Source organism: Aotus nancymaae, unplaced genomic scaffold (assembly GCF_030222135.1).
Source record: "Aotus nancymaae isolate 86718 unplaced genomic scaffold, 86718_ANA_hifiasm-v0.15.2.pri h1tg000007l, whole genome shotgun sequence".
NCBI classification, from domain to species: Eukaryota; Metazoa; Chordata; class Mammalia; order Primates; family Aotidae; genus Aotus; species Aotus nancymaae.
The window spans coordinates 65,500,501-65,527,543 of NW_026988418.1; the positions used below are offsets into that span (position 1 = coordinate 65,500,501).

The following is a 27,043-nucleotide window of genomic DNA, read 5'->3' on the forward strand; positions in this document are numbered from 1 at the left end:
ATCCTACCACATTTCAGGCACTATAACTAAAACCAAGGACACTGTACTTTGCTACATATCAGGTGGGAACTTCAAGGGAGAGATTTCGAAAATATGGGACACATCTTTGCGTTTTTGCACACCGAAAGGCAGTGGAGTGGGAGAGGGGTTGAGTGCAGCAGAGGGAAGCAGTGCCTGCTGTTGCAAGGGCCCTGAGGAGCCAGGAAGACGGGGCCCAGGCCCTTCAGAAGGAGGAGGACAGCTCTGCAGAAGGCGGGAAGGATGGACCAGCAGGCTCTCCAAAGCAGGGGCCACAGTGACCACGAGGATCACAGCGGCAGAGGGAGTGGGTCTGTGGACCGGGATTGGGAGTAGCGGGATGAGAGAAGCTGGAAGTTTTCTGAAGGGAGGGGTTGTAGCGAGTTGTCACCACACAGAAACTCAGTCCCGATAGGGCCAGGTCTTCTGGGTTTATATGTGCTGTCGGAACTGCAAAATGTGGACTAGTTCTAATTTTTAAAACAACACTGTGCCAGACAATCAAAATGCACTGGGTCCCATTTGACCAAGGTCCTGAATGGGACCTCTAGACTGGATTTCATAATTCCTTTTGTCTCTTCTGCCAACAGTCTTACATTCTCAAGGCAAATTAACAGAAAATCTACGTAAAATATTGTCAAAATTTAAAAAACCAAACTATTAGAAATGAATACAGACAAAATAAAATGTATCCTACTTCATGGAAATTGTTTAAAAGTTCTCTTAAATACTGTTTGGATAAACTTAGGAAATCCAAAATATAAAGAATCCGTTCTTCAATCTGAAAAGAAGGAAATAAAAATCACCATTTGCAAGGTGCTACCAAATTTGAACTGAGAAAACTGGGCAGCCTGGTCTTCCAGGGCACTGGGCAGGGAGTGGCGGGACTGTCTCTGCCAGTCCAACTTGCCTGTGATACCCAAGAATAAGGCAAACAAACTAGAATTTATTTTTTGTTTTTTATTTTTATTTTTTAATATAAAAATGGGGTTTCTCCATGATGGCCAGGCTGGTCTTGAACTCCTGACCTCAGGTGATCCACACACCTCGGCCTCCCAAAGTGCTAGGATTACAGGCGTGAGCCACTGCGCCAGGCCACAAACTAGAATTTCAAGAAAGTAGAACAGGAACAAAATTGGAGATGGAAGAGTGGAAGCAGTATCTTCAATATTTTACCTTAAGAAAACTTTAACCAATTTGCTTGTTATATGAAAAAGTCTATTCTCTTAAAAGCTAATTAACAGAGCATTAGTACAGCAACAAAACCAAAAAACAAAATTACAAGTTAATACAAATCAGAACTAAGAAAGAAGATGTAGTACAAATAATTTTTTAAATTGGGGAAACATTTTTTCTAAACTTTGTGTTAATTGATGTTACCACCAAGCGGAAGAAACACAAACAGGCCAAACAAAACATGTTAAGAGATAAAGATTCTGAATGAAGTCATCAAAGTGTAATATAGAAAAATAACACGAAAGGGCATTTGATCCTCAGGATTTGGTTGGATATGTTTTCTAAACTTTTGAAAATGTCATGGATGACACAGATTATCATAAACTACAGGCATGACCTAACATGGGAAGCACAACACAGGCAAGGATGATTATAAATCACTCTCACTTACCTGCCTGAATCCAAAAGTCAGGAATGCCACCTCAGAGAAAAGAAAATGGTATTTTTCTTATAATTGGTGTTGTGCTCATAGAGAGCTTGCTGGGGGAGAGAAAGAGACAGACAGGCTGGGGCAGGAGAAGGAGGGGCAGAAGAGACTCTGCGGGGCAGAAAGCCCATGTGGAAATGTTAGTATCTGGGGTATAATCAGAGTCATTTCTACTCTTTCTACAAGTTTCTCGAACTCTGACACTAGATCAAAATAAAAGGTAAAAAAAATTACATATACATAAACTCATATTCATATTATTAATAAATATTAATAATACTTATTGACTTAAATGTTACATCCAAAAGGACTTACCTTCACTGCATGAGTTACATTATAATTTTTTAATTCTTTTTTTTTTAATGGTAGTATTCACCCAGCACACCACCGGTCTTCACGTGAAGGTGATTTTGCCCCTCAGGGGACAGGTAACTTTGTCTGGAGACTTTGTTCATTGTAAACATTAGGAAGTGCCCACGGCATCTGGTGGGTAGAGGCTGGGTAGGATGCTGAGCACCCTGAGATGCTCAGGACAGCACCCTACAACAAAGAATTCTGCCCTCCAAATCTCCGTTTCGCTGAGGTTAAGAAATGCCACTCTATGACCCAGCACTTCGTCAAAAGCTGCAGTGGGAGAAGCAAGGCCCTCGAAATTCTGGCTGGCAGGAAAGAGGCCACAGGACCCACTTCCCTGGACACCAGCTGGCAGAAGGGAGGACCTAGAGACTGTCTAAGCTGGGGCAGTCCCTGCAGGCATCAAGCTACACATCAGAAATGAGAGAAGGAGAACTGGGCAAGAAAACGGTCTAGCAGGTGGACAGGCTGGGCAGCCTGGTCTTCCAGGGCACAGGGTAGGGAGTGGTGGGACTCTCTCTGCCAGTCAGACAGCAGGCCTCCCCTGTAGCTCTGAGCACGCTGTTCCAGAGCCAGGCAGCCTGAGCCCAGCACCATGGGGGTAATTCTTCTAGAGCTGCAGTGACAAGGCTAGGCAGGATGAACTGAACTTATTTTCAAAAGGTATCCACCCTGACTGAGAAGGGTGTGCAGAAAGTTGCTACAAGTCACTGCCAACTTGTAACGGCTTGAATAGACTCTCCCTGCATTTAACACCCCCATAGGGGTGGCCAAATGACGAATATATAATAAGCACCTGATGACTGCCACAGACATGGATATGAGTGATGCTAGTCACCACAGAGGCAGCCCCTTCTCCTGTTCACCCACCCTTCCAAGCCTGCCAGAGAGCCTCACCCAAAGTGAATCGGCAACATGTGCAAACAGATGTTTTGATCTTTGGAGTCTTTAAAATAATGACCATGTACACGGAGATTTACCAGGAGAAAAAAGGATATCTTCCCTCAAAATCTCCTTGAAGTTTTACTATAAGGCATGTCAGACAGTGTTTTCCATATAGAAAGAGCCCCCAGGTAATAGATATGCTGTAGCATTTTATCTTGTGTTTGATTTTCTTTTTTTTCTTTTTTTCTTTTTTTTTTTTTTTAAGATGCAGTTCCACTATGATGGCCAGGCTGGTCTTGAACTCCTGACCTCAGGTGATCCACCCACCTTGGCCTCCCAAAGTGCTAGGATTACTGGCGTGAGCCACCACGCCTGGCCTGTGTTTGATTTTTTTTAACTTAACTTATTGATGATGGTGACCCACTTGTGTTTTATTTGTTTGTTTTTGCTATGTGTACTAGTCAGGGTTCTTCAAAATTTGAAGTGACACCACTGAGATAAGCCCATAGGAAATCTGTCTGTTTATTTATAAATTTATGTATCTCTTATGGGAATTAGCTCACACAATTTTGGAGTGAAGTCCCATGATCGGCCGACTGCAGGATAGAGAAGCAGGAAAGCCGGTGGTATCATTCAGTGTGAGTCTAAAGGCCTCAGAAGAAAGGTGGGGGTGGGAGGCGATGGTGTTAGTCCCTGATCAAGTCTGAAGGCCAGAGAACCAGGAATGCGAATGTCCTAGGACAGGCGGAGATGGATGTCCCAGTCAGAAAGATCAAATTCACCCTTCCTCTGTCTTTTTCTTTGCTCTGGGCCCTGACAGTTTGGTGGATGCCCCCTCATTGCTGAGGGAAATCTTTGCTCAGTTTTCTGATTCAAAAGCGAATCTCTTCTGGAAACACCCTCACAGTCATTTTCCCAGCCATCTGAGCATCCCTTAGCGCAGAAGAGCTGATGCAGAAAATTAACCCTCACAGTAGGCCATAGGAAACCTAGAACAGAATCACAATTAACTGCATGTGGCCTATCAGAGAAAAGGTCTTGACTGCCACAGATCATTCTTTAAGCTTTCTCCAGAAATTGACTGAGCCACAGGTAGAGAATGGGTAAACAGAGAATTTTATACAGGGGATTCACAAACAGATTCATAGACGGTGATTCATTGATAGAAACATGCACAACCAATAAACAAAAAAGGGGTAAAGGTAGAAAACTTGAAAGTATTCTTTTTTAAGTGCTCCAGCCCAAGCTGGAGTGCAGTGGCCTGATCTCGGCACCTCTGATCACGGCAACCTCTGCCCCCCAGATTTAAGCAATTTGGCCTGGTTAATTTTTGTATTTGTAATAGAGATGGGGTTTTACCATATTGGCTAACCTGGTCTCAAACTTCTGACCTCAAGTGATTTGCCCACGTCAGCCTCCCAAAGTGCTGGGATTGCAGGTATCAGCCAGCACACCCAGCCGGAATACTTGAAGGTATCCATATATATGTATATATGTGTGTGTGTATATATATATATACATGAAAAAACAAAACAAAAGATGAAACTGCAATCCCCTAAGTGTCTAAAATAGTGCAGAAAGGTCCGTGTACCTTGCTGGTGGCACCATAAATTAAGTTATTCCCTCTGAAGAGCAATCAAATTATGTTATAATACCATTAAACCATTCTCACCCTTTACCTTGTAGTAATCGCCTTTGGGGATCTATTCAAAGTAACCAAAAACAGAGGAGGATTAGTCTAAACATGATTACCCTGCTCTAAAATAAATAAGTTAGAAAAATCCACATGCCCAGTAGCATAAGAATGACTAGGCAAACTATAGTTTATCCACAGGAACTAATGTTAGACAGCCATTCAACATTAGAAGTAGGCATGCATACAGACTGCCAACATGTATGGATTTCTAAGTAGAATGTTAGGCCAGGCATGGTGGCTCACACCTATAAATCCCAGCACTCTAAGAGGTTGAGTGGGTGGACAACTTGAGGCCCAGAGTTCGAGACCAGCCTGGCCATCATGGCAAAACTTCATCTCTACTAAAAGTACAAAAATTAGCCAGGTGTGGTGGTGTATGCCTGTAGTCCAAGCTACTCAGGAGGTTGAGGCACAAGAATCACTTGAACCCGGAGGCAGAGGTTGCAGTCAGCTGAGATTGTGCCACTTCGCTCCAGCCTGAGCAACAGAGCGAGACTGTCTCAAAAAAAAAAAAGAAGTAAAATGTTAAAGAGAAAAACTGCAGAATCTGAGTATACATGCACACCAGTCTCACCAATCCAAAGAGGTAGGCATGAATACAAATCTAAAGAGAATCTGAAATGACACCATTAAGATGAGCCTATAATTTGCTTAACTATTCAGTGAGCACCTACTATGCTCAGGGACTGTTCTGGGTGATATCCAAACACCTGTAACATCAGTGAATAAGAAGAGGTAAAAACACATGCCCTCAAGATGTTGACACCTTATGAGGGAAAGCAAACAAACACAAACACACAAATAATATAAGAATATGTTCATACTCTTCATTGAAGTGTAATATACATACAGTGCACAGGTCTTAAGTGTGCTACTCTGGGATTTTCCACTTGTATGCTCTTCTGGAATCGTCTCCCAGATAAAGATAGAGGAAACTTGCAGCACTCCACCAGGCCCCTTCAACAGGCAACTTCCCAGTTCCCCCCAGGGCCACCCATCATCGGCCCTCCGATACCATGGACTCATTTCCCTCTCCTGATTTTCGTGTAAGTGGAATGAGACCATGCGTCCTTTCTCCTGTCTGGATCCTTTTACTCAACATGTCTGTGAGGCCCATTCATGTTTCCGCATGTAGCATTAGCACATCTGTTTTCATTATAGTAGAGTAAGTATTCCATTATACGAACGATGGAATTATGTCGATAAACCGCAGTTCATTTGTTCATTCTTGTATTCATGGAATTTGGATTGTTTTCCATTATTGGCTATTTAAAATAAGCTGCTTTTGACATCATTGTATCTGACTCTTGGAATCCATTAGGACTCATTCCTGTAGGTTGGGATTTCTGGGTCCTGGGTAGATGTATGTTTAGCTCTAGTTGACACTGCCAGTATTCCAAAGTGGCTTTCCCACCAGCAATGCATGACAGTTCCAGTTACTCCATAAATCACCAACAATTGGCCGTAGTTTCCATGTCAGCCATTCTGGTGGGGATACAATAGGATCTGAACAGTAGGGGTTTAACTTTCTGCTGTCTAATGATGTTGAACATCTTCTCATGTGCTTATTGGCCATTTGGATATTCACTTTTGGGAAATGCTTGTTGAAATTTTGGCTCATTTTTTAATGAATTGTATTTCTGGATATATAGTTTTTGGAGAAGAGACCTTTGTTGATTTGTACTAAGTTCCCCGTACTGAGCCTTGCGTGAATACCTAACCCACAGACTCAACAACTATTTCTGGTATCATAGCTTAGGAACTGCTGCACTATGAGAATCTTCCTCTGAAGCAGCTCACTCTCCAGTGAGATTTTAAATTACTTCAAGAAGATGCAATGCAGATGAAGATAAGGGATTGCTGTCAGGGTGGTGGAAGCCTATGCTTAAAATGTTCCTGAAAGGATGGGAATCAGGAATTCCTGAGATCAACCTGCAGATCCCCATGCAGGCTTTGGAATCATAGACCTCAGAATGACAAAAAGAAAAAGCTTAAGTAAAAAAGCAAAGGATGCAGTCAGACTGGCATCCACCTCTCATCAGAAATGCTCAATTCTAGAAAAGAGTGAGTAAATCTATTAGAGGTCTGAAGGGTTTCATCATAGAATTCCATCCCCAGCTGATATGGTTTGACTGTTTCCCCATCCAAATCTTACTTGAATTGTTAATAACCCTCACGTCAAGGGTGGGGCCACGTGGAGATAATTGAATTGTGAGAGCAGTTTCCTCCATACTGTTCACATGGTAGTGAATAAGTCTCACAAGATTTGATGGTTTTGTAAGTGGGAGTTCCCCCTGCACAGGTCCTCCTGCCTGCTGCCATGTAAGAAGTGACTTTTCTCCTCATCCACCTTCTGGCATGGTTAAGAGACTTCCCCAACCATGTGGAACTGTGAGTCTATTAAACCTCTTTCATTTATAAATTACCTGGTCTCCAGCATGTCTTTATTAGCAGCATGAGAACAGACTAAAACACCAGCCAAAGTATTAAGTTAGCATGTAAAGACACTTTCAGTTATGCAAGGACTGAAGACATTTCTCTCGCAGGTACCCAGGAAAGTGAGGAAGTAAACCCAGAGAGAACGTCCTGATGACAGCTGTGCAGCAAGCCTGGAGAGGGTACCTGGAAGCCATCTGAGAAAACAATAGAGACTGGGTCCTGAAGACCGAGCAGAAGTGATGCAGTCATAGAGTGGAGAAGGCAAAAGGGACCCTGGCTCTTTCTGATGGGGATTACACCCCCTTAAGATCCCTATTCAGTGAAACACAAGCTCTGCATAATTACGGAAAGCACTCAATAAGGCTGGATGAATGAATGTTAGCTTCAGGCCCAGAAATAGATACCCTTTCCATAGTGCCTCACTGAGTCTGTCAGAAATGACAACAAGAATTGTCAAGTGCCTTACTACACCCAGCAGAATCCTTTCCAACCCAGCCACTGTCAGGGTCACCACCCAGTTCCTTGGAAGAAGCAGTGACAGACACTCTGGGTAGGTAGCCGGGAGCAAATAAGAGAAGACACACAGCAAATGTGGTTGAGGCTTTACTTGGATCAGGTAGGCCTAAGGCAGGGATCAGGCAGGCCTAAGGCAGGGATCAGGCAGGCCTAAGGCAGGGATCAGGCAGGTCTAAGGCAGGGATCAGGCAGGCCTAAGGCAGGGATCAGGCAGGCCTAAGGCAGGGATCAGGCAGGCCTAAGGCAGGGATCAGGTAGGCCTAAGGAAGGGATCAGTAGGCCTAAGGCAGGGATCAGGCAGGCCTAAGGCAGGGATCAGTAGGCCTAAGGAAAGGATCAGTAGGCCTAAGGCAGGGATCAGGCAGGCCTAAGGCAGGGATCATGCAGGCCTAAGGCAGGGATCAGGCAGGCCTAAGGCAGGGATCAGGTAGGCCTAAGGAAGGGATCAGTAGGCCTAAGGCAGGGATCAGGCAGGCCTAAGGCAGGGATCAGGCAGGCCCACCGCCTGCCTTCAAGGCACTACTTGTTGCCCCAGACAGCCATCTTCGTGAACACAGGTCTTGGGAGGAAGCGGCTGGACTTCATGTAGGCAGAGATCTTCTCCAAGCCCTGACAGGAGGAAAAATAAGGCCAGAGCTCAAGGTCAGCTGCCCATGAGGGCTGGGCCAACCCCACTGCAGGCGCAGCAGGTCAGGCCCTGGCCACGGCCTTTCCATGTGGGCTCAAGTGCTGGAGCATCACACAGGCTCTTAGGGTCCCCACATCTGCTAAGTTAACTCTTCCTACTTCCTTTAAGTAATGTCATACCATGAAAACAACTACCACTTATGAAGTTTCTACACTGTACTGGGTGCTCTATACCCAAAAGAAATTACAACATAAGCTTAGAAAATCCACTCAACCACTCTGCAAGGTCGAATCTATTATCACCATTTCTCCTGTGAGAAACCGAAATTCGGCAACTTCCCCACACTCAAATAGCTAGTAAGGGGACAGGGCTGCCATGTAGCCTGGTTCTGTCTCTCTCCAGTTCTGGCCTCTTTCTGCTAAATTCTCTTCTTCCTCTGTCACACTACCCCCCACACCAGGTCTTGTCACTCCTTGACTGCACAAACAGTCTCCTTTTCCATAGGGAGGCTCCTGGCTTGCCTTGGTGTAGACTCACAGAAGGGACCTCCAGCAGAACAAAGGGGCTCAGGAGACAACCAATGTCTCAGTAAAACCTGGATGAAAGTGGAATGGGGGGGCGACGGTGCACCAGAAAATGAAAGGCCAGACCAGGTTCTAATCATTCCCCTTAAAGCAGGAAGTCCGAAGTTCTCCATCTAGTTCCTGAGCAAAATCTCACTGTGCCCTAAGCCATTGCATCTCCAGCCCTGCTACTGCAGGCCAGGCTGTATGACACTCAGGTGTGCTGTACACAATCTTAACAGGATTCAACGCCCAGATAATTTATAAGATGTTCAAAAAGATCCGACTAGGCATGGTGGCTCATGCCTGTAATCCCAGCATTTTGGGGGGCCGAGGTGGGTCGAACTTCTGAGGTCAGAAGTTCAAGGCCAGCCTGGCAACATGGTGAAACCCTGTCTCTACTAAAATTAGCAGGGCATGGTGGCGGGAGCCTGAAATCCCAGCTACTTGAGGCTGAGGCAGAGAATTGCTTGAACCCAGGAGGCAGATATTGAAGTGAGCCAAGATCACGCCACTGCACTCCAGCTGGGGCGACAGAGCGAGACTCTGACTCAAAAAAAAAAAAAAAAAAAAAATATCCAAGACTGCCTGTTCTGAAAGTGCTCGGCCCTGGCACGTTGCAGGCCATGGCCCTCAGCGCTCCTCCACCCCTTCCCTCCCACCACCTCTTATATAACCCCAAGGCCACTGAGCCTGGACCAGAACCAGAGCTAATGGGAACTAGCTGAGCAAGCAGATCTCTTGATGGGGAGTAGGAAAAGGAAACAGATTCTAGGCTCAGAAACCTGTTGGATTAATGCCTCGAATTCCCAAATCTGTACTAAAGTAGGATTTGCTGCTCTTAAACAAGTTTGACAAGGGTGAGGGATGGCTCCCCGTGAGTTAGGGGCAGGCCCCGAGCCAGGTACCCAGGGGTGCCACATACACCTCACAGGCTGCTCTGCCTGCAGGCCTCTCACTGCTCTCACTTCCAGGATGGGGCGGTCATCTATGCATCTCCCACTGTGCCTCTCACCCTGCCTCATGCAGAGGAGAAGGTCAGTGAATAGGAGTTAAAATCAGTGTGCTCCCCATCTCACAGGGGGACACTTGGAACACTGAAGGGAAAAAGGAGAGGAAGAGGCCAGGAGCAGTGGCTCACACCTGTAATCCCAGCACTTAGGGAGGCTGAGGCAGGCAGATCACCTGAGGTCAGGAGTTCGGGACCAGCCTGGCCAACATGGCGAAACCCCGTCTCTACTAAAATATAAAAATTAGCCAGATGTGGTGGTGCACACCTGTAATTCCAGCCTCTCAGCAGGTTGAGGCAGCAGAATTGCTTGAAGCTGGGAGGCGGAGGTTTCAGTGAGCCGCGATTGCACCATTGTACTCCAGCCTGGGCAACAGAGCAAGACTCTGTCTCCAAAAAAAAAAAAAGAGAGAGGGGAAGAGAGGTAGAGAAGGAAAGTACCCCAGCGCAGGACATTTCAATATAAACTCCTTCAACAGGGGCACCCACATACGTACCCTAATCCAGCTACAGCCACAGCCCTGGCTCTCAGGATTCCCCACATGGGGGTCAATTTGTGCAAAGCTTCTGGGGGTAGCTATGAATGCTGCCTGTGGGTTTAGTACTCAACATCGATGCTACTGTGTGCCAGTCCTGCTATTGCCAGCTGCATCCACACTCCTGAAGAGCTCTGCCCCTTCCAGAGTGTCCTGGGCTATGAAACCCAGGCTGGACGAGGCCTGAGGCTTTTTCTTTTGTTGCAAAAGGGAGAGCTGTGACTGCTGCCCATAGATCCAGAGTTACAGGGAACCCAGCACAGCCACCACTGGCTCTGGGACCCTGAGCGAAGGACTGACCCTCTCACTCTCAGCTTCTTTACTTCTAAAACGGGCAAGATAATTCTGTCACCCTGTAGGAATGTTGTAAAGTTCAACTTCGACACCATAGGTATAATGTGCTGGTCACGGTTCATAGCATGAAGCCAGCACTCAACAAATGCGAGTTATTCTTTTGTTCTTCTTCTTCTTTTTATTTTTTTCTTGAGAGGGAGTCTCACTCTGTCGCTCAGTCTGGAGTGAAGTGGCACAATCTTGGCTCACTGCAACCTCCATCTCCTGGCTTCAAGTGATTCTTCTGCCTCAGCCTCCCAAGTGGCTGGGATTACAGGTGTGCGCCACCATGCCCGGCTAATTTTTCTATCTTTTTTTTAGTAAAGACGAGGTTTTTGCCATGTTGGGCAGGCCAGTCTCAAACTCCTGACCACCGGTGATCCACCCACCTTGACCTCCAAAATGCTGGGATTACAGGCACGAGCCACCATCCACGGGCATAAATGCGAGTTATTCTTTGTATAGCTTCAGGACTGGGAAAGCATCACAAAGGAGGAAAAGAAGTAAGGGGCATTAAAGAGAAAGGAGGATGGGGGCATCACCTCAAATCGGGAGACGAAGGCCTTCAGGTTTGGGAAGGCATCCAAGCAGGCGGGCTCAAATACTTGGTTTCTCTCGAGGACATCATAAGCGATAAAGTCCACAAAGGTGATCTGGATAAGGTCAAGGATATGTGGGCTAAAACCTCCATAATACAGGAAGTATGACAAATCCGTAGTATCCCCATCACACGCCCCAGTTACCTTGTCCCCAAGAAACCATGGCCGCTTCCCCAGAAACTGTGAGTAGAGCTTCAGCATTTCAGGAAGTCCCTCCAGGTATTCTGGCTTTAGTCTCTCCTGAGGCAGAAAACAGCTGTCACCACCCTCAGACACAAGCTCCCTGCACAGACTCGGCCTCCCCAGAGCTGTGCATTGCCCCAGGCAGCCACAGGCAAGCAGCCATCTTCCCCACAACTGGAACTGGGTCAGTGCCAGGCTTCAGTTGAATATATCAGTATTTATTAGACTCTAACAGGGTAGCTCAAGTCTTTCTGAGGTGATGGGAAGGCAAAAGGAATGTGACACTGTCCCTGAATCTGTCCCTACTGACCTCTCAACAACCTCTGGGTCAGCCCCAAGAGCTCCCTAGAACCTGGCAGTCTCTGACCCAGACATGAGCAGAATCTAGGATGCAAAGAACTTTAGGAGCTCAGGGAAAGATGTAGAAAGTTCCTCCTAGTGGAGCAGCAGAAGAATACAATGGACATTGAGTGATTTCTGGAAAGATGAGATATTCAGAGGCTGAGTGAAAGAATGGAGGGGAAAAAAGAGCCTCTGGCTGCCCCTAAGCTGCCTGTTGGGAAAATGCACTGATCTCAGTGTGTGTCAAGAGAGTACTCAGAAGACACCAAAGTCTGTAGGTGCCATTACATTCCTTTCTTTTGTGATTGTTTTCACCCTAGTTTGAGTTTGTGTATGCCAAAGCAGGCAGAGGATATAAACCACTTGGGAGAGATGGCCCAAAGCACAAGTCATGGGTCAGAGATGGAGGGGATTCTAGAAGTAACCATTACTGTCTAGAGAGTGAATTCATACCCTGGGGAGTCCGGATTCTGTAAGCACATTGGTGGGGAATTGATTCAGAGGTTTTATTTGAGACAATTTTGGGGTTTGAGAGTCACTCTGGTGGCAGTACAGGAAATAGCTTGGAGGATGAGTAGCAGGAAGGAATTCAAATGGAAAACAGGAACAGTGTAGATGGCAGTACCAGAGTCTGGGCTCCTGATCAAAACTCTGAAGGGAAAGGGGTGACAGGGTAGGGGGCTCACAAAATCTGGATCATAGCAGAGTCTGGCCAGCTGCATGCGGTTGTCCATAAGCTGGTTCTCCAAAATGTCTTCCCAAATCTTCTCCTTTTCTGTCTCCCCACCTGCCACTCACAAAACACAGACTCACTCTCAGCATCTCACCCCAGACAAGCCCAGGAGGAGGCCACCGTCCCCCCACACCCTCAGCCTCCTGCACTCACACAGGTTGTGCTTGCGGGCAATGTAGCGCAGGATGGCGTTGCTCTGGGTGATCTTGTGAGCCCCATCAATCAAGTAGGGCAGCTGGATGGATGGGAAACCAGGGAAGCTCAGTTGGGCCAGCAGCCTCCCCAGCATCCCCTTCCCATAAGCAAGGGCAGACAGGAGACCGGGCACTCACTGTGCCTGCTCATGGCAGGCCTGAGATAGGAATACTGTCATGGACAAATGAGCTGGGACACAGAACATCATGGAAGGACTGTGCAGACAGCCAGGAATGAGAGGAACTGGGCAGAAGACTCCTGACCCTAACACCTCTAAGCTGAGGAGAGGAGATGCAGTCAGAGACACGCTGCACTTTCCCCCAAAACCACCCCTTCCCCTGCACCTACATTGGGAAAGTCCAGGCCCAGCTTGAACTTTTCCTTCAGCCACTGGCTTCTGTCATAGTCAGGAGCTGCGGTGGGAAGATGAAGTGAAAACAAACCTCCCCGGAGCCCAGCCCACCTTCCCCGGGGCCCTCCCAAGGAGCCAGTGGCAAGACCCCTGAGACAGGTGGATCTAGAATCTGACCACTCAGTCCCAAGTCCCAGGGTTCAGGGAGAAAGAATCCGGGTGAGGGCTCTGGACCCCACACGACTAGGGCTTCCAGGCTTTAGGCAAGCCCTGAGGGACACCCAACCCAGTTACCCAGACCGGGGCCCAGCTTCCCGCCCCAGCATCCCACCCTAGATTCTGCCTTGCAAAGCCAGAGGTCTCCCTCACCGGGGCTCAGGGAAGGGGCAGGCTGCAGCTCCAGCAGGCGAGGCCTGCAGGGGCAGCCACAGGTGGCCACCGTGGGTTGCTTGGCACCAACTCAGCGTGAGTGGGCAGGGCCCGGACAAGAGGGTGCCATTACCGTCCCCCATCGTGTATTTCTTTTCCTCGTAGCTTGAGTCTGTGTATTCCAGGAGCAGGCGGATGGCGTGGGCCAGCTGGGAGAAATGGCCCGCGGCTCCGGTCAGAGATGGAGTGTCCCTGACTTGGTGACTTTCTCTGCACCAGGGGAGCCCCCAGTCTACACTGCACGAACCCGTTGCCCTCTTCTTCTCCCCCTCGTCCCCCCTCCCACGCCCCCCCCCCCGGAATGCACAGGTCCTCCTGTAAGGGACAGCCCTGAAGAGGAACCGTCCCTAGAGCCTGTTCCCAGGCGCTCGACACTTCCCTCCCCCGCGTCTCGCCTCCGTCCCACGGCCCGGCGGGCCCTCCCTCACCCCGCGAATGTCCCAGTACCCCAGTATCATAGGCATGGTGCTGGTTGCTGTGGAGTCTGCCAGCGGCCTCAGCCGGGCGGGGCTCAGACTTTATAAGAGGCCCAGAGAGGGAGAGGAGGGGCCTTACCGCGACCCCGCCCCTCGGCCCGCCACGCTCCCGAAACGCGCAGTTCTGCAGGCCCGAAGAGGGCGCCCGGGGCTGGAAGGAGAAGGATCCCCTCCCACCTCCAGCCACGTGGGTTCCAGGAGCAAGGGCGGGGGAGAACCGTTTGAGACTTTGAGCCCAGGGGTTCAAGGTTGACCTGACCTATGAGCGCGCCACTGCACTCTAGCTTAGGCAACAAAGACTCTCTCTAAAAAAGAGTGAGATTCTCAATAAAGTCATAATAGCCTAATAAAGAAAAATAACGCAAAAGAACATTTGGTGCTCAGGGACTCACTGGGTAAGTTTTCAAAACCTTTCAGAAGGCATGTATAACCTAGATTGTCGTGAACTGCAGACATACATGGCATAACAAACCTAACATGGCAAGGACAACACAGGCAAGGATGATATAGCTCACTGTCACTTCCAGCCTAAATCCAAACGTCAGAAATGCCACTTCAGAGAAAGAAAATGCTGTTTTTCTCATAAGTGCTGCTGCACTCCCAGGGAGCTTGCTGGGTGGGGAGATAGACAGAAGGGTGGGGAGCAGGGGCTGGGGGACTCACAGGGAGGGAGGAGAAAGCCGATGTGGAAACGTTAGAATCTGGGGTAATCAGAGGTCTTTGGATTCATTCCTTTTGCAAATTTCTTAAACCCTGATATTAAATCGAAATAAAAAGTTTTTTAAAAGACCTACCAAGGCAGACATATACAAGTATTATTAACTGAAATAAATGTTCCATCAAAAAGGACTTACCTTAACTATATGAGTTAATTATGATTTCTATCGTTATTATTATTTTAATGCTAGTCTCCATCCAGCACACCACTGGTCTTCAAGTGGAATTAACTTTGCCCCTCAGGGGACATGTAGCTCTGTCTGGAGCCTTTGTTAATTGTGACCACTGGGAAGCACCCATGCCATCTGATGGGTAGAGGCTGGGTAGGATGCTAAGCACCCTGCAATGCTCAGGACAGCACCCCACAACAAAGAATTCTGCCTCCCAAAATGACCGTACTGCTGAGGTTAAGAAACCCTAGCCTACAACCCAGCCAACATGGTGAAGCCCCGACTCTGCAAAAAATACAAAACATTAGCCACCAGGCATGGTGGCATGTGCCTGTAATCCCAGCTACTTGAGAGGCTGAGGCAGGAAAATCGCTTGAACCTGGGAGGCAGAAGTTGCAGTGAGCTGAGATTGCACCACTGCACTCGAGCCTGGGCAACAGAGTGAGACTCTGTTTCAAAAAAAAAAAAAAACAAGGAAAAGAAAAAGAAACCCAGGTATGAGTCAAAAGCTGCAGTGGGAGAAGTAAGGCCCTGGAAATTCTGACTGGCAGGAAGGAGACTAGAAGACCCACTTCCCTGGGCACCAGCTGGCAGAAGGGAGGACCTAAAGACTATCTCAGCTAGGGCAGTCCCTGCAGGCATCAAGGTGCACAACAGGAATGGGAAAAGAATTGGGTAAGGAAAAGGTCTACTAGGTGGACAGGCTGGGCAGCCTGGTCTTCCAGGGCACAGGGTAGGGAATGGTGGGACTCTCTCTGCCAGTCAGACAGCAGGCCTCCCCTGCAGCTCTGAGCATGCTGTTCCAGAGCCAGGCAGCCTAACCCAGCACCATGAGGATAATTCCTCTAGAGCTGCAGGGGCAAGGCTAGGCAGGATGAACTGAACTTATTTTTGAAAGGTATCCACCTAGTCTGGAAAACATGGTGAAACCTTGTCTACCAAATATATGAAAATTAGCTGGCCATGGTGGCCCCTGCCTGTGGCCCCAGCAATTTGAGAGGTTGAGGTGGGAGGATCATTGGAGCCTGAGAGGTGGAGGAACAATGAGCCGTGATCACACCACTGCACTCCAGCCTGTGTCACAGAGTGAGACCCTGTCTCAAAAAAATAATAAAAAGTAAAATTCTAAAAAGAAGGTATCTACCATGACTATCGTGTGTAGATAGGTCCCAGAAGTCCTGCCAATTTGCAATAACTTGACTCTCCGTGTATTTAACACCCCCATGGGGTGGCCAAATGACGAATATATAATAAGCACCTGATGACTGCCACAGACATGGATATGAGTGATGCTAGTCACCACAGAGGCAGCCCCTTCCCCCTGTTCACCCACCCTTCCAAGCCTGCCAGAGAGCCTCACCCAAAATGAATCGGCAACATTTGCAAACAGATGTTTTGATTTTTGGAGGCTTTAAAATAATGACCATGAACACGGAGATTTACCAGGAGAAAAGAGGTAAATCTTTCCTCAAAATCTCCTTGAAGTTTTACTATAAGGCATGTCAGACAGTGTTTTCCATACAGAAAGAGCCCCCAGGTAATAGATACGCTGTAGCATTTTATCTTGTGTTTGGTTATTAAAAAGTACCCATTGATGACAGGGAACCCATTTGTGTGCCTGTGTGTGTGTGTGTGTGTGTGTGTGTGTGTTGTTGTTGTTGTTTTTGCTATGTGTACTAGTCAGGGTTCTTCAAAATTTGAAGTGACACCACTGAGATAAGCCCATAGGAAATCTGTCTGTTTATTTATAAATTTATGTATCTCTTATGGGAATTAGCTCACACAATTTTGGAGTGAAGTCCCATGACTGGCCGACTGCAGGATAGAGAAGCAGGAAAGCCGGTGGTATCATTCAGTGTGAGTCTAAAGGCCTCAGAAGAAAGGTGGGGGTGTGTAAGGGTTAAAACATTTGTGTCTACTTCTCCTTTTGTTTTTAAATGAAGTTATGTCCAGAACTCCATGCTTGGGAGCCTGTTTTATCTTCATTTCCTTGAACTGTCTGGGGGCTTTCAGAGCTCAAAAAGTTCCCAGATGTACTTAAATAAACAAGGTACGGGAATCTGGCCAATTCCCGTGTCTGCTCTTTAATAAATAACTTCAAGGACGTAGTTACAAAATGAAGTTCGCTCTCAAGATGGGGGTCCGTGTGCCAATTTAGTGAACTTGTTACATAACCAAGCGTAATAAAAAACCAGTGTAACACAGCCTTAATGGAACAGACAGGCTTCTGCATCTGACTCGTGCCTACCCGTGCTGCTGTACCGCCGGTGTTGATTGCAAGATTGCTCTTTGGGTATGATACCAACTTATGTATGTATTTGTAAATAAATCTTTTTTATTCCTATTTCTCGGCTGGTGTTTTTCCTTCCCACGAACCTGCCTGCTTAAATTAAATCCAAGCTTGGTACTAACTGAAACTGAAACAGGGTGGGAGGCGATGGTGTTAGTCCCTGATCAAGTCTGAAGGCCAGAGGAACAGGAATGCGAATGTCCTAGGACAGGCGGAGATGGATGTCCCAGTCAGAAAGATCAAATTCACCCTTCCTCTGTCTTTTTCTTCGCTCTGGGCCCTGACAGTTTGTTTGGTGGATGCCCCCTCATTGCTGAGGGAAATCTTTGCTCAGTTTTCTGATTCAAAAGCGAATCTCTTCTGGAAACACCCTCACAGCCATTTTCCCAGCCATCTGAGCATCCCTTAGCGCAGAAGAGCTGATGCAGAAAATTAACCCTCACAGTAGGCCATAGGAAACCTAGAACAGAATCACAATTAACTGCATGTGGCCTATCGGAGAAAAGGTCTCGACTGCCACAGATCATTCTTTAAGCTTTCTCCAGAAATTGACTGAGCCACAGGTAGAGAATGGGTAAACAGAGTTTGATATAGGAGATTCACGAACAGATTCATAGACTGTGATTCACTGACAGAAACATGTACAACCAATAAACAAAAAAGGTGAAGGTAGAAAACTTGAAGGCATCTTTATAAACCTATCAAAATATCGTAAGAAGAAACTGCAATCCCTCAAGTACCTGAGGTAGTGCACAAAGATCCATGTTCCTTGCAGGGGCTACCATGAATAAGTTTTTCTCTCTGGGCCAGCGCGGTGGCTCACACCTGTAATCCTAGAACTCTGGAAGGACAAGGTGGGTGGGTCACAAGGTCAGGAGTTCAAGACCAGCCTGGCCAATGCAGTGAAACCCCGTCTCTACTAAAAGTACAAAAATTAGCCAGGCATGGTGGCAGGCACCTATCATCCCAGCTACTTGGAAGGCTGAGGCAGGAGAATCACTAGAACCCAGGAGGCAGAGGCTGCAGTGAGCTGAGATCACACCATGGTACTCCAGCCTGGGTGACAGAGCAAGATTCCACGTCAAAAAAAAAAGTTATTTTCTCTGGAGAGCAGTCAGTTCATCTATGATAATACCATAACACCATTCTCACCCTTTGCCTTGTAGTAATTGCCTTTGGGGATCAACTCAGGGTAATAAAGTAACCAAAAACCAGGAAGGAATTTGTTTAAACATGATCACCCTGTTCTAAAAATAAATATATTAGAAAAATCCACATGTCCAATAGGGTAAGAATGACTAGGCAAACTATAATTTACCCACAGGAAGTAATGTTAGATAGCCATTAAATGTTAGAAACAAGCATGCATATAGACTGCCAACATGTACAGATTCTTAAGTAAAATGTTTAAGAGAAAAAATCTGCAGAATCTAAAATTATATGTGCACATCAATCTCACCTACCCAAAGAAGTAGGCATGAATACAAATCTAAAGAGAATCTGAAATGACACCATTAAGATGAGCCTATAATTTGCTTAACTATTCAGTGAGCACCTACTATGCTCAGGGACTGTTCTGGGTGATATCCAAACACCTGTAACATCAGTGAATAAGAAGAGGTAAAAACACATGCCCTCGAGCCGGGCGCAGTGGCTCACGCCTGTAATCCCAGCACTTTGGGAGGTCGAGGCGGGTGGATCACGAGGTCAAGAGATTGAGGCCATCCTGGTCAATAAGGTGAAACCCCGTCTCTACTAAAAATACAAAAATTAGCTGGGCATGGTGGCGCGCACCTGTAGTCCCAGCTACTCAGGAGGCTGAGGCAGGAGAATTGCTTGAACCCAGGAGGCAGAGGTTGCGGTGAGCCGAGATCGCGCCATTGCACTCCAGCCTGGGTAACAAGAGTGAAACTCCGTCTCAAAAAAAAAAAAAACAAAACACATGCCCTCATGATGTTGACATCTTATGAGGGAAAGTAAACAAACACAAACACACAAATAATATAAGAATATGTTCATACTCTTCATTGAAGTGTAATATACATACAGTGCACAGGTCTTAAGTGTGCTACTCTGGGATTTTCCACTTGTATGCTCTTCTGGAATCGTCTCCCAGATAAAGATAGAGGAAACTTGCAGCACTCCACCAGGCCCCTTCAACAGGCAACTTCCCAGTTCCCCCCAGGGCCACCCATCATCGGCCCTCCGATACCATGGACTCATTTCCCTTTCCTGATTTTCGTGTAAGTGGAATGAGACCATGCGTCCTTTCTCCTGTCTGGATCCTTTTACTCAACATGTCTGTGAGGCCCATTCATGTTTCCGCATGTAGCATTAGCACATTTGTTTTCATTATAGTAGAGTAAGTATTCCATTATACGAACAATGGAATTATGTTGATAAACCGCAGTTCATTTGTTCATTCTTGTATTCATGGAATTTGGATTGTTTTCCATTATTGGCTATTTAAAATAAGCTGCTTTTGACTTCATTGTATCTGACTCTTAGAATCCATTAGGACTCATTCCTGTAGGTTGGGATTTCTGGGTCCTGGATAGAGGTATGTTTAGCTCTAGTTGACACTGCCAGTATTCCAAAGTGGCTTTCCCACCAGCAATGCATGACAGTTCCAGTTACTCCATAAATCACCAACAATTGGCCGTAGTTTCCATGTCAGCCATTCTGGTGGGGATACAATAGGATCTGAACAGTAGGGGTTTAACTTTCTGCTGTCTAATGATGTTGAGCATCTTCTTGTGCTTATTGGCCATTTGGATATTCATTTTGCGGAAATGCCTGTTGAAGTTTTGAATAATTCAAATGGTTGTATTTCTGGATATATAGTTTTTGGAGAAGAGACCTTTGTTGATTTGTAATAAATTCCCCCTGCTGAGCCTTACCTGAGCACCTGACCCAAAAAATCAACAACTATTTGTAGTAACACAGCTTGGGAACTGCTAAGCTAGGAGAACCTTCCAGTGAAGCAGCTCACAGTAGAGCTTGGGTCCTACAGATCTAGCAGCTGTGATGGGGTCAGTGTGGAAGACAGAAGAATCCTGGTTCTCTGTGATGGGAATTCCACTACCTCTGGGCATCTAAGACCTCCTCACTGAGATCCAGCTCTGCCTAACCATGGAAAGCAGTGAATAATACTGAATAAAATAAGATCTAGGCCCAGAAAGAGGCATCCTTTCAACAGAGCACTTTATGAGGCTTCCTGCTCTAAGGCTGTCAGAAAAGAGATCAAGAAGATGGAAACAGGGTCAGCCATGGTGGCTAACACCTGCAATCCCAGCATTTTGGGATGCCTAGGTAAGAGGATCGCTTGAGGTCAGGAGTTCCAGAGCAGCCTGGGCAACAGAGTGAGACACTGCCTCTACAAAACAAATTTTAATGTGGCCAGGTGTGGTGGCACACCTGTAGTCTCAGCTATTTGGGAGGCTGAAGTGGGAAGGCTGCTTGAGCCCAGGACTGGATACTGCAATAAGCTATGATCCCACCAGTGCCCTTCTCCTTGGGAAGCAGGAGACTCTGTTACAAAAAAAAAAAAAAGGTTGGAAACACCTTACTGAGCCCACCATAATCTCTATGAATCCAGCCACTGCCAGGGTCACCAATCAGTCCTTCAGAAGGAGAAGTGACAGGCAGCCAGTCTTGGCAGACGGGAACAAATAAGACAAGACTACAGCAAATGTGGTTGAGGCTTTATTTGGATCAGGTAGGCCTAAGGCAGGGGCCATGGTGCAGGAGCATGGCCTGTAAACCAGTCAATGCTGCTCTTTCATGCAGCGCTGGGACAGCTCGGGGCTGAGCTCCACAGCCAGGCAGGCCCCTCAAAGCAGACACAACCACTAACAGGAAGGAAGGTCAGACTGGCTTTAGTGCAGGGAAGGGTAAGTTGGGAGGGGGATGTTCCTGAAGGAAAGTGGGTAGCTGAGGCTTTAAAGGGCCTTCATGGGACAGGGGTTCAGAGGAAGTGAAGACGGCCAATAGAGTCTTGAGGGTAAAGAAGAGAATCAACAGGAGAAAGGAATGAGACAGATGCTGGGGTGCAGAGCCCACGTGCTCTACACGGCCTGCCCAGCGGGCCGCGTAAGGGCTCCTCACTCCACCGCCTGGCCTTCAAGGCACTACTTGTTGCCCCAGACAGCCACCCTTGTGTACAAAGGTCTTGGGAGGAAGCGGCTGGACTTCATGTAGGCAGAGATCTTCTCCAAGCCCTGAGAGGAGGAAAAGTAAGGCCAGAGCTCAAGGTCAGCTGCCCATGAGGGCTGGGCCAACCCCACTGCAGACGCAGCAGGCCCTAGCCACGGCCTTTCCACGTGGGCTCAAGTGCTGGAGCATCACACAGGCTCTTAGGGTCCCTACATCTGCTAAGTTAACTCTTCCCACTTCCTGTAAGTAACGTTATACCATGAAAACAGCTACCACTTATGAAGTTTCTACACTGTACTGGGTGCTCTATACCCAAAAGAAATTACAACATAAGCTTAGAAAATCTACTCAACCACTCTGCAAGGTCGAATCTATTATCACCATTTCTCCTGCGAGAAACTGAAATTCAGCAACTTCCCCACACTCAAATAGCTAGTAAGGAGACAGGGCTGCCATGTAGCCTGGTTCTGTCTCTCTCCAGTTCTGGCCTCTTTCTGCCGAATTCCCATCCTCCCCCAAATTCCTCAGGAGCTCCTATCGCTCTCTGTCTGCACAACAGTCCCCTGTTTCACAGGGAGGCTCCTGGCTTGCCTAGGTTTGCACACATAGAGGGACCTTCAGCAAGACCTCCAGAAAATGTGTGTGCAGCCCGGAAGAGAGCCCAGATCTCACCCAATGAGCCAGCAAAAGCGGGATCAAAGTGGACAAGGTGTGCTGGACCAGCAAAAGAAAGGCCAGAGCAGGCTCTAATCATTCCTTTTAAAGCAGAAAGTTCAAACCTCCCCACCTGATACCTGAGCTAAATACCACTGTGCCCCAACCCACCTCATCTTTAACCCCACTACCACGGGCCAGGCTACAAGACACTCAGGTGTGCTCTGCACGATCTTCGCAAGACTGAATGACCATGTAATTTCTAAGGATTCTAAGAGATCCAGGGCTGCCTGATCCCAAAAGGCCAAGCCCAGGTGAACCGCATGCTGCAGCCCTTGGCTCTCCTCCCCTCCCACCACTTCTTATGTAACCCCAGAGCCACTCAGCCTGGACCAGAGCCAGAGCTGATGGGAACTAGCTGAGTGGATCTCTTGATGGCGAGTGGGAAAAGAAAACAGATTCTAGGCTGAAAAATCTGTTAGACTAATGCCTCAAATTCCCAAATCTATACTAAAGTAGGATTTGCTGATCTCAAACAAGATCAGCACGGATGAGAGATGGTTGCCCATGAGTGAGGGGCAGGCCCCCGTACTCAGGTGGTGCCACACACACCTCACAGGCTGCTCTGCCTGCAGGCCTCTCACTGCTCTCACTTCCAGGATGGGGCGGTCATCTATGCATCTCCCACTGTGCCTCTCACCCTGCCTCATGCAGAGGAGAAGGTCGGTGAATAGGAGTCAAAACAGTGTGCTACTCATCTCACAGGAAGACACTTGGAACACTGGAGGGAAAAAGGAGAGGAAGAGAGGTAGGGAAGGAGAGCGCCCCAGCGCAGAGCACGTCAACATAAACTCCTTCAACAGGGGCACCCACATATGTACCGCATCCAGCTACAGCCACAGCCCTGGCTCTCAGGATTCCCCACATGGTGGTCAATTTGTGCAAAGCTTCTGGGGGTAGCTATGAATGCGGCCTGTGGGTTTAGTACTCAACATCGAGGCTACCGTGTGCCAGGCCTACTATTGCCAGCTGCATCCACGCTCCTGAAGAGCTCTGCCCCTTCCAGAGTGTCCTGGGCTGTGAAACCCAGGCTGGACAAGGTCTGAGGCTTTTTCTTTTGTTGCAAAAGGGAGAGCCGTGACTGCCGCCCATAGATCCAGAGTCACAGGAAGCCCAGCACAGCCTCCACTGGCTCTGGGACCCTGAGCAAAGGACTGACCCTCTCACTCTCAGTTTCTTTATCTCTAAAATGGGCAAGATAATTCTATCACCCTGTAGGAATGTTGTAAGGTTCAACTTCGACACCATAGGTATAATGTGCTGGCCACAGTTCGCAGCATGAAGCCAGCACTCAACAAATGCAAGTTATTGTCTGTGTAGCTCCAGGACTAGGAAAGCATCTCAAACAAGGGGCACCAAAGAGAAAGGAGTACAGGGGCATCACCTCAAATCGGGAGATGAAGTCCTTCAGGTTTGGAAAGGCGTCCAAGCAGGTGGGCTCAAATATACGGTGGAGGTCAAGGATGTCATAGGCAAGGAAATCCACAAAGGTGATCTGCAGAAGGCCAAAAATGTGTGGGCTGAAATCTCTGTAACATAGAATGTATGACAAGTCTGTAGTGTCCCCATCACTCGCCCCCATTACCTTGTCTCCAACAAACCATGGCCCCTTCCCCAGGAACTGTGAGAAGTGTTGCATCATTGTAGGAATTCCCTCCAAGTATTCTGGCTTCAGTTTCTCCTGAGGCAGACAGAACACAGCTGTCACCACTCTCAGATACACGCTCCCTTCACAGCTGTGGCCTCCACAGGGCTGTGTATGGCCCCAGCTGGCCACAGGCAAGCAGTAATCTTCCCCACAACTGGAACTGGCTTCAGTTGGATATATCAGCATTTATTAGATTCCAAGTGGGTGGCTGGAGGCTTTCTGAGGTGATGGGAAGGCAGAAAGGAATGCAACACTGTCCCTGAATCTGTCCCCACTGACCTCCCAACCACCCGCCTCTGGGTCAGCCCCAGGAGCACCTGAGTACCTGGCAAGCTCTGGACCCAGACACAAGCAGAATCAAGGATGCAAAGAACTAAAGGAGCTCAGGGAAAGAAGTCAAAAATTCTTCCTAGTGGAGCGACAGAAGAATACAATGGATACTGAGTAGTTTCTGGAGAGATGAGATTTTGAGAGGCTGAGTAGAAGGAGGCAGAGGAACAAAGGCCCTCTGACTGCCCCTGAGCTGCCTGTTAGGAAAATGCACTCATTCCTGTGCCTGTCAAGGAGAAGCACTAGGAAAAGAATAGGCCAGAATTCCGCAGAGGAGAGTGCTCTTACATCCCCATCGTGTACCTCGTTACCACGTAGTGTGAATCTGCCTATTCCCTGAACAGGCAGATGGCATGAACCAGCGGAGTGAGATGGCCTGTGGAGGAGGTCAGGGGTCAGATGTAAAGGGAATTCTGAACGCATGACTTTATTGTCTAAGAACTGAATTTCTAGCTTGGACTTCCTATGACTGGCGGGGACCAATTTCGACTTTTTATTTGATCATAATGATATGATGGTCACTCTGCTACAGTACAGGGAACCCCCAGAAGATCAATAGCAATGAGGAATTCAAACAGGACCAGAGTAGATGGAAATACAAGAAGCCTGGCTCCTGGCCCAGACCAGGGAGGGACTCACAAAGTCAGGACTGTAGCAGACTCTGGCCAGCTGATTCGAGACATCCATAGCCTGGTTTTCCAAAATGTCTACACGAATCTTCTCCTCTTCTGTCTCCCCACCTGACACCCACAAAACACAGACTCACTCTCAGCATCTCACCCCAGACAAGCCCAGGAGGAGGCCACCGTCCCCCCACACCCTCAGCCTCCTGCACTCACACAGGTTGTGCTTGCGGGCAATGTAGCGCAGGATGGCGTTGCTCTGGGTGATCTTGTGAGCCCCATCAATCAAGTAGGGCAGCTGGATGGATAGGAAACCAGGGAAGCTCAGTTGGGCCAGCAGCCTCCCCAGCATCCCCTTCCCATAAGCAAGGGCAGACAGGAGACCGGGCACTCACTGTGCCTGCTCATGGCAGGCCTGAGATAGGAATACTGTCATGGACAAATGAGCTGGGACACAGAACATCATGGAAGGACTGTGCAGACAGCCAGGAATGAGAGGAACTGGGCAGAAGACTCCTGACCCTAACACCTCTAAGCTGAGGAGAGGAGATGCAGTCAGAGACACGCTGTACTTTCCCCCAAAACCGCCCCTTCCCCTGCACCTACATTGGGAAAGTCCAGGCCCAGCTTGAACTTTTCCTTCAGCCACTGGCTTCTATCATAGTCAGGAGCTGCGGTGGGAAGATGAAGTGAAAACAAACCTCCCCGGAGCCCAGCCCACCTTCCCCGGGGCCCTCCCAAGGAGCCAGTGGCAAGACCCCTGAGACAGGTGGATCTAGAATCTGACCACTCAGTCCCACGTCCAAGGGTTCAGGGAGAAAGAATCCGGGTGAGGGCTCTGGACCCCACACGACTAGGGCTTCCAGGCTTTAGGCAAGCCCTGAGGGACACCCAACCCAGTTACCCAGACCGGGGCCCAGCTTCCCGCCCCAGCATCCCACCCTAGATTCTGCCTTGCAAAGCCAGAGGTCTCCCTCACCGGGGCTCAGGGAAGGGGCAGGCTGCAGCTCCAGCAGGCGAGGCCTGCAGGGGCAGCCACAGGTGGCCACCGTGGGTTGCTTGGCACCAACTCAGCGTGAGTGGGCAGGGCCCGGACAAGAGGGTGCCATTACCGTCCCCCATCGTGTACTTCTTTTCCTCGTAGCTTGAGTCTGTGTATTCCAGGAGCAGGCGGATGGCGTGGGCCAGCTGGGAGAGATGGCCCGCCGCTCGGGTCAGAGATGGAAGGTCCCTGATTTGGTGACTTTCTCTGCACCAGGGGAGCCCCCAGTCTACACTGCACGAACTCGTTGCCCTCTCCTTCTCCACCTCGTACCCCCTCCACGCCACCCCTCCACCCCCCAGGAATGCACAGGTCCTCCTGTGAGGGACAGCCCTGAAGAGGAACCGTCCCTAGAGCCTGTTCCCAGCCGCTCGACACTTCCCCAGCCACGAGCCCCGGTCCCACCGTCCAGCGGACCCTCACTGACCCCGCGGATGTCCCAGTACCCCAGTGTCATGGACATGCTGCTGGTTGCTGCGGATTCTGCAGACAGGCCTCAGCTGGGCTGAACTGCGACCTACTCCGGGGGTTCCTGCGCGTGCAGGGGCAGGGCCTAGCGCCAGACCCGCCCCTCGGTCCCGCGGCTCCCGCCGATCTTCAAGGTCGTCACTTCCAACTGGCTCCAGAGATCTGCAGGCGCGGGAGGCCCGTAGCAGGTCGCTGGATCCTCCTGGCGGGAAGGAGTAAGATCTACCGCCACCTCAGAGGGTCCCAGAAGCGAGGTCAGGAAGCCCTAGGCGGGGTCGGCCTCTCCAGCTTCCGTAGCCCCGCCCCGCGCCCCGCGCCCCGCCCCCCGCGCCCGCTCCCCGTTCAGCTCGGTATCCAGGGACTTGGCTGTGCCCTTTAGAGTCAAGCCAGATCCTAAGAGCAAAGTTCTTCCCCTTTTACTTTCCTGACGTCGCCCAGCCTTCCGCCTGTCCGCTGCCGAATTCCCACGGGCTCTGGGAGACTGAGGCTGCCAGGGTCAGACCAAAGACAAGTCTCAGAGAATTTAATTCAGCCCTTCTTGGCCTACTAAGCCTTAGAAGTCTGATGGAGTGCTCTCTCTGTTGAGTTGGGGAGGGTGGATGGAGGCTGTGTCATCGACGATGGCAGAGCTCAGGCTCTGCTGCAGATGCTCCCGACCCTTTTGCACTGGGCCATTTGCCCAGCTCTGAGACTGGGTCCAGGCTCAGGAAGTGGCCTCTGTGTTAATGTAGGTTTGCCCACAGCAAGGCGATAGCACCATGCACACACACACAAGTGCTTGGACTTCTGAATAGTTAAACTTCTCATAATACATTAAGATATTAATGTATGATAATAATTACTTATTCATTATTGTTAATTATTAATATGCATTAATTATGTGCCTTAATATACATTAATGTCTGTACTTTGGCCACCTATTAGAAGTCAGGTGGGA

At 48.6% G+C, this 27,043-nt stretch overlaps 2 protein-coding genes across 3 annotated transcripts; both read right to left on the bottom strand.

The window, feature by feature from the left end:
* Positions 1-7,645: 7,645 nt before the first annotated feature.
* LOC105727904 (glutathione S-transferase Mu 2) lies at positions 7,646-14,003 on the bottom strand. Of its 2 annotated transcripts, none has more exons than XM_021671935.2 (8): positions 13,902-14,003; positions 13,547-13,622; positions 13,041-13,105; positions 12,651-12,732; positions 12,451-12,557; positions 11,384-11,479; positions 11,183-11,293; positions 7,646-8,180 (listed from the first exon to the last, which is right to left on the bottom strand). In XM_021671935.2, exons 1-8 carry the CDS (start codon positions 13,935-13,937, stop codon positions 8,091-8,093), a joined length of 663 nt encoding a protein of 220 aa, XP_021527610.1. In that variant the 5' UTR covers positions 13,938-14,003; the 3' UTR covers positions 7,646-8,090. The 2 variants fall into 2 exon arrangements, with proteins under 2 accessions (XP_021527610.1, XP_021527611.1); XM_021671936.2 differs by having other exon boundaries at positions 12,451-12,551; positions 13,902-14,002.
* Positions 14,004-20,818: 6,815 nt separating this feature from the next.
* LOC110568499 (glutathione S-transferase Mu 1) lies at positions 20,819-26,376 on the bottom strand. Its single transcript, XM_064372730.1, has 8 exons — positions 26,066-26,376; positions 25,709-25,784; positions 25,203-25,267; positions 24,813-24,894; positions 24,613-24,713; positions 23,581-23,676; positions 23,380-23,490; positions 20,819-21,346 (listed from the first exon to the last, which is right to left on the bottom strand). Exons 1-8 carry the CDS (start codon positions 26,099-26,101, stop codon positions 21,257-21,259), a joined length of 657 nt encoding a protein of 218 aa, XP_064228800.1. The 5' UTR covers positions 26,102-26,376; the 3' UTR covers positions 20,819-21,256.
* Positions 26,377-27,043: the final 667 nt, after the last annotated feature.

Bases quoted from the DNA above. Each gene is read 5' to 3' on its own strand.
- LOC105727904 (XM_021671935.2), bottom strand. From the start codon at position 13,937: ATGCCTATGATACTGGGGTACTGGGACATTCGCGGG. The intron at 13,106-13,546 runs GTAATGGCACCC...TTCCCACCGCAG, and splicing joins GAAATACACGATGGGGGACG to CTCCTGACTATGACAGAAGC. The intron at 11,480-12,450 runs GTGAGCCCCCTA...TTTCTGCCTCAG, and splicing joins TCTGCTATGATCCAGATTTT to GAGAGACTAAAGCCAGAATA.
- LOC110568499 (XM_064372730.1), bottom strand. From the start codon at position 26,101: ATGTCCATGACACTGGGGTACTGGGACATCCGCGGG. The intron at 24,714-24,812 runs GTGAGTGCAGGA...TGTGGGTGTCAG, and splicing joins TGCCCGCAAGCACAACCTGT to GTGGGGAGACAGAAGAGGAG. The intron at 23,491-23,580 runs GTAATGGGGGCG...GGCCTTCTGCAG, and splicing joins CATGGTTTGTTGGAGACAAG to ATCACCTTTGTGGATTTCCT.